The 7,130-nt window shown below is 37.8% G+C and overlaps 2 protein-coding genes across 2 annotated transcripts in view; both read left to right on the top strand.

Moving 5' to 3' along the window:
- The window catches only part of RNGTT (RNA guanylyltransferase and 5'-phosphatase), a 354,972-nt gene that overhangs the window by 327,046 nt on the left and 20,796 nt on the right, over positions 1-7,130 (top strand). The gene's annotated exons all lie outside the window — the stretch shown is intronic.
- Positions 5,063-6,151, top strand: LOC105887769 (thiosulfate sulfurtransferase/rhodanese-like domain-containing protein 3). The gene is given in 1 exon segment (XM_023517700.1): positions 5,063-6,151. A coding segment is annotated over 1 exon segment (471 nt). The 3' UTR covers positions 5,534-6,151.

The following is a 7,130-nucleotide window of genomic DNA, read 5'->3' as shown; positions in this document are numbered from 1 at the left end:
GTTGTCTATTTGCTTTGGTTGTTGCCTTCTTAGCTGTACAGAAGCTTTTCAGTTTAATTAAGTCCCATTTGTTTATTTTTGTTGTTTCAATTGCCACGGCAGTCTTCTTCATGAAGTCTTTCCCCAGGCCGATAGCTTCTGGTGTTTTTCCTATGCTTTCTTTGAGGATTTTTATTGTTTCATGCCTTAAATTTAAGTCCTTTATCCATCTTGGATCAATTCTTGTGAGTGGAGAGAGGTGTGGGTCCAGTTTCAGTCTTTTACATGTGGATATCTAGTTCTCCCAACACCATTGATTGAATAGGAAGTCTTTCCCCCAAGGTATGTTCTTGTTTGGTTTATCGAAGATTAGGTGGCTGTAAGATGTTAGTTTTATTTCTTGGTTTTCTGTTCGATTCCAAATGTCTATGTCTCTATTTTTGTGCCAATACCATGCTGTCTTGACCAATATGGCTTTGTAGTACAGTGTAAAATCTGGTATGTTGATGCCACCGGCGTTGTTTTTATTACTAAGAATTGCCTTAGCTATAGGGTTTTTTTTTTTTTTTCTGGTTCCATACAAAATACAGAATCATTTTTTCCAAGTCATGAAAGTATGATGTTGGTATTTTAATAGGGATGGCATTGAATTGGTAGATTGCTTTGGGAAGTATAGACATTGTAACAATGTAGATTCTTCTCAGGCGTGAGTATGGTATGTTCTTCCATTTGTTAATATCCTCTGCTATTTCCATTCTTAGGATTTTATAGTTTTCTTTATAGAGGTCCTTCACCTCTTTTGTTAAGCATAGTCCTAGGTATTTCATTTTCCTTGAAGCTATGGTGAAGGGAGTTGTGTCCTTAGTTAGCCTCTCATCTTGGCTATTACTGGCATATACAAAGGCTAGTGGACATTGATTTTATATCCTGAGACATTACTGTATTTTTTGATGAGTTCCAGGAGTCTTGTGGTGAAGTCATTGGGGTTCTCTAAGTATAAGATCGTATCATCAGCAAAGAGGGAGGGTTTGACCTCCTCTGCTCCCATTTGGATGCCCTTTATTTCCTTGTCTTGCTTAATTGTGTTGGCTAGAACTTCCAGCACTATGTTGAATAGTAATGGTGACAGAGGACAACCTTGTCTGGTTCCAGTTCTAAGAGGAAAAGCTTTTAGTTTTACTCCATTCAGTAAAATAGGTCATAGGTAGCTTCTATCAGTTTCAGAAATGTGCCACATATGCCTACTCTTCAGTGTTCTAATTAGAAAAGGATGCTGGATTTTATTGAATGCTTTTTCTACATCTATTGAGAGGATTATATGGTCTTTGTTTTTGCTTCTGTTGATATGGTGAATAATGTTTATGGACTTGCATATGTTAAACCAGCCTTGTGTCCCTGGGATGAAACCTACTTGATCATGATGTGTGACTTTTTGGATGAAAAGCTGTAATCTATTGGCGAGGATTTTGTTGAGAATTTTTGTATCTATATTCATTAGTGAAATTTGTCTGAAGTTCTCCTTTTTAGTTAGGTGTTTTCCTGGTTTTGGTATCAGGGTGATGTTTGCTTCGTAGAACATGTTGGGTAAAATTCCTTCTTCCTCAGTTTTTTGGAATACTTTCTGCAGTATGGGAATAAGCTCTTCTTTGAAAGTTTGATAGAATTCTGGTGTGAAGCCATCTGGGCCAGGGCATTTTTTTGTTGGAAGGTTTTTCATTGTTTCTTTGATCTCAGTGCTTGAAATTAGTCTGTTCAGGAGCTCTATTTCTTCCTGGCTAAGTCTAGGGAGAGGGTGTGATTCCAAGTATTGATCCATTTCCTTCAGCATTCTAATTAGAAAAGGATGCTGGATTTTATCAAATGCTTTTTTCTCCATCTATTGAGAGGATCATATGGTCTTTGTTTTTCTTTTGTTGATATGGTAGATTATGTTTATGGACTTGTGCATGTTAAACCAGCCTTGCATCCCTGGGATGATAAGCTCTTCCTCGAAGGTTTGATAGAATTCTGGTGTGAAGGCGTCTGGGCCAGGGCACTTTTTTGTTGAAGATTTTTTATTGATTCTTTAATGTGAATGCTTGAAATTGGTCAGTTCAGGAGATCTATTTCTTCTTGGCTAAGTCTAGGGAGAAGGTGTGATTCCAAATATTAATCCATTTCCTTCACATTGTCAAATTTCTGGGCAGAGAGTTTCTGGTAGTATTCAGAGATGATCTCTTTTATCTCTATGGCATCAGTTGTAATTTCCCCTTTATCATTTCTGATTGAGGTTACTAGAGATTTTACTTTTCTATTTCTAGTTAATCTGGCCAACGGTTTATCTATTTTATTTATTTTTTCAAAAAACCAAGTTCTTGTTTCATTAATTTTCTGAATGATTCTTTTGTTTTCAATTTCATTGATCTCTGATTTAATTTTGGATATTTCTTCTGTTGGGTTTAGGCTTAGATTATTCTTCTTTTTCCAATTCCATAAAATGGCTTGTGAGTTTGTCCATGTGTTCTCTTTCTATTTTTCGAATGTAGGCATCTAAAGCAATAAATTTTCCTCTCAGAACTGCTTTTGCAGTATTCCACAGGTTTTGGTAGCTTGTGTCTTCATTGTTGTTGTGCTCAAGGAAGGTAATCATTTCCTCTTTTATTTCTTCCTGCAACTTTCATTCAACAGAAGGTTGTTTAATTTCTATGCCTTTATGTGGGATTGAACGTTTTTGTTGGAGTTGAGTTTCACCTTTAGTGCCTTGTGGTCTGAGAAGATACAAGGTAAAATTTCAATTCTTTTGATTCTTTTGATGTTTGTTTTGTGTCCTAAGATATGATTAATTTTGGAGAATGTTCCATGGGGCAATGAGAAAAATGTATATTCTTTATCTTTGGGATAGAGTGTTGTATATGCATCTATCTAGCACAGTTGTTCTAGGGTCTCATTTAAGTCTCTTATTATATCTTTGTTCAATTTCTGTTTAGAGGATCTGTCCAGCACTATAAAAAGAGTGTTAAAGTCCCCTGTTATTATGATATTATAGGATATCATGTTGCTTAGACCGAGTAAGGTCTGTTTCAAGAATCTGGAGCATTTAAGTTGGGTGCATAAATATTTAAATTGAAACGTCTTCTTGTTGTATTTTTTCCTCGACCAATGTAAAGTGACCATCTTTGTCTCCTTTGACTTTAGTTGCTTTAAATCCACATGTATCTGAAAATAAGATTGCAACTCCTCTTTTCTTCTGAATTCCGTTTGCCTGAAAAATTGTTTTCCAACCCTTAACTTGGAGTTTTAATTTGTCTTTTGAAGCTAGATGTGTTTCCTGCAGATAGCACTTGGCTGGTTTGTGGTATTTAATGCAATTAGCCAATCTGTGCCTCTTCAGTGGGGAATTCAAGCCATTAACATTTACTGAGATAATTGATAAGTGTGGTAGTGTCCTATTTATCTTACTTTGTGAAGAGTCCATTGCTTTGTTTTATCTTTTGCATCATCATGGAAGTTAAGTTCTGTCCTTTAATTTGTGAGTTCTTACTTTGCTGTTGATCCATTGTGATGGTCAGTGTGTGGAACAGGTTGAAGTATTTTCTGTTCTTGTTGTGGTGGATTTCTTCAGTGTTTGTATATCAGTAAATTATTTGATTTCTCTGTCAATTTTAAAGCTTAGCTTAGCAGGATATAGAATTCTGGGCTGGAAATTGTTCTGTTTATGTAGATTAAAGGTAGATGACCATTTTCTTCTTGCTTGAAAAGTTTCATTTGAGAAGTCTGCAGTCGCCCTGATGGATTTGCCCCTGTAGGTCAAGTGGTGCTTACTCCTGGTAGCTTGAAGAATATTTTCTTTTCTCTTGACTTTGGACAGGTTCATCACAATGTGTCTTGGAGAAACTCTGTTAGAATTGAGGCAAACTGGGATCCAATATCCCTCTGAAAGGAGTGGGTCAGAATCTTTGGTGATATTTGGGAAATTTTCATTTATAATATTCTCTAGTATGGCTTCCATTCCTCTGGGGCATTCTTCTCCCCTACTGAGATACCTATAACTCATATGTTTGAACACTTCATAAAGTCCCATAATTCTGTAAGTGAACATTTTGCTTCCTCTCTTTTTTTTCCTGCCTCTTTAACTGTGTAAGTTATCTCAAGAGCTTTGTCCTCTACCTCTGAGATTCTTTCTTCTGCATGATCTAATCTGTTGTTGATACTTTCTATTGCATCCTTAAGTTCCCTAATTGACAGCTTCAGTTCCTTCATCTCTGCTATATCCTTTCTATATTCTTCATATATAGAAATTAGTTCATCTAATTTTAATTAGTTCATCTCTAATTTGATTCTGTTTTTGGATTTCCTTTTGGTTATTTTCCACTTTATCAGAAATTTCCTTCATTAATTCCTTCATTGTTTTCATCATCTGTATTCTAAATTCCCCTCTGTCATTCCTAACATTTCTTTATACATGGAATCCTCTGCAGTCTCTACTTCATGGTCCCTTCGGGGAGGGGGTGCTCTGGACTGTTTTTTCATGTTGCCAGGATTTTTCTGCTGATTCTTCCTCGTGAGACTTTTCTTTTTTCTGTTTCCTTGCCCTAATTTTCCTTTCACTTCTTCTTGCTCTTTTAGTTACTGTGGCTCTGGACTAGGGTTTTGATAAGTCCTTTTGGTACCGGACCAGAAGAATGAGAAGATTGAAAAACAAGAAAGAAGGGAAAAGGAAAGAAAAAAGAGAAAGGAGAGGAGTTGAGCAAAAGGGAATATTGACAAAAAGAAGAGAGGCACAGAAAGAGGGAGACAGGAGCAATATAGGTGTACAGTAGGGTACTTTGACCCAACCTTAAAAACCCCCAGCCTCTGAGGGTACCGAGTTGGGTGGTTCCCTTCAGGTCAGTAGCTTTTTGCTAGCCTGTTCAGGCACAGTACTCTACCTCCACCAAGTAGAGAGGAAAGACAAAAATGCTATAAATTGAACCAAAGCAAGCAAATACAAAAATTTAACAGATAAAATTGGGGGGAAAACCAAATAATAGGGGTAGAAACACTAGCAAAAATGAAATTCAAATTGTTAAAGAAAGCAACAATGGGGTCATGGCGTGAGCAGGTCATGGTGCTGCCGTAGCTGCCACTCAGGACTGCGCACAGGACGGTCCTGGGGTCTCTGGAGGTTGCACTCTGCGGTTTAAAGTCATTAAAAGGAAGCTGCCACAATTTTTGTACTTCTATTTATAAAGATGTCACTTATAAGGAACTTAAAAACCTGTTGCGTTCCAAAAGCATTAAGTTAATTGATGTTAGAGAGACATGGGAAATTCATGAGCATGGAAAAATCCCGGGGTCTATCAATGTACCACTGGGTGAAGTAGGTGAAGCTCTGCAGATGACCCCGAGAGACTTCAAAGAGAAATACAATGAAGTAAAGCCGTCCAAATCTGACAGGCTAGTGTTTTCTTGTTTAGCTGGGGTAAGAAGCAAGAAGGCTCTGGACACAGCAGTGTCTCTGGGCTTTAACAGATCTCAACACTATGCTGGAGGATGGAAGGAATGGGTATCTTTCAGAGTTTCAGAGAAGAAATAAGGAAATTGAATTTTGGAATACAAGTTGGATCTTGCCTTGTGTACATGTAGCCTAAGATAGTGAAATGAGCAAAAGAATAATAATCCAGTCCTGATACCACTGGTTATGGTAGGGTAATCCTGTATAAATCCATTACTTGTAGAATGTCCTTCTCATCTGTAAATTGAGAATACCACTCTCCCCTGCCTACTTTCAAATGCTATTGAGAATTGAAATGATGTATGTAATTTGCCATGGAAATATAAGGGCTGGGATTCTAGGATTAATATTAACAAAGAATTAATATTCTTTAAGTAGTTTAATATAGTTCAGTAGTATTCCAAAAGACTAGGTTACCTGTATTACTTAATCATGTGTGACTATGAGCTTAAAAAAAAAAATCAAGATTGTGGGACCCAGAGAAATAGGGAAATTTGAACAATGAAAATACATTAAGCATCCAAAGACTTATAACCAGTGTTATAACCAGCACTATAGTTATGTAATTTAGAATTTTAAAATTACTGATAGGGAGAAAGAAATCAGAACAGTGGCTGTTGTTCGAGGGGGAAGATTAACTAGAAAAAGGAGGGAACTTTCTCAGGTGATGGAAATGTTCTATATCTTACCTAAGGTATTGGTATATATCTATATACATTTGTCACAACTCATTAAAATGAACACTTTAAAAGATATGTATAAGTAATTATACTTTAATTAAAAAATAATGAAAATAAAAAGAAATACCTAGGCTTGGCGCCTATAGCTCAGCAGCCAGGGCTGGCAGGTTTGGATCCAGCCAGGGCCTGCTAGACAGCGCTTACGACTGCAGCCAAAAGATAGCCGGGTGTTGTGGTGAGTGCCTGTGGTCTCAGCTGCTTAGGAGACTGGGGCAGGAGGAGTTGCTTGAGCCCAGGAGCTTGAGGTTGATGTGAGCTGTGATGCCTCAGCACTCTCAACAGCTTGAGACTGTCTCAAGAAAAAGAAAAAAATAACTAAATGTAATGACTCCCACTAGCATGCATATTCATGTATTCCTTTGGAATGTGAAGTCTTACACATGTGTTAGTGTGCTAGTGTGCTGATGGCAAAATAAACCTGCATTTTCTTGACTGTGCTGCTTTGTACCCATTTGTTTTTAGTCTTATGCATGTAGTTATTCTTTTTTTTTTTTTTTGAGACAGAGTCTCACTATGTCGCCCTAGATAGAACGCCTTGGTGTCACAGCTCGCAGCAGCCTCTGGCTCCAGGGCTTGAGCGATTCTCTTGCCTCGGCCTCCCAAGTGGCTGAGACTACAGGTACCTGCCAAAATGCCCAGCTATTTTTTTGTTGCATTTATCATCATTGTTTGGTGGGCCATGGCCGGGTTCAAGCCTGCCAGCCCTGGCGTATGTGGCTGTTGCCCTAGCCACTGCACTGTGGGCACCGAGCTGCCTATAGTTATTCTTGGGGTATATATAATGACTTGGTTTTTCCTAATTGAGATGGAAAGCCACCGGAGAATCTGGGGTAGGGATGTGATATGATCACCTTGAACTTCTATTTCTGACAGGAAAATTTTAAAAAATGTACATATGGGCTCAGCGCCTATAGCTCAACCAGCTAAGGCGCCAGCCA

This window comes from Otolemur garnettii, unplaced genomic scaffold, assembly GCF_000181295.1.
Source record: "Otolemur garnettii isolate 467f Iridium unplaced genomic scaffold, OtoGar3 scaffold00118, whole genome shotgun sequence".
Lineage (NCBI taxonomy): Eukaryota > Metazoa > Chordata > Mammalia > Primates > Galagidae > Otolemur > Otolemur garnettii.
This window is presented reverse-complemented; position numbering and strand designations above follow the sequence as displayed.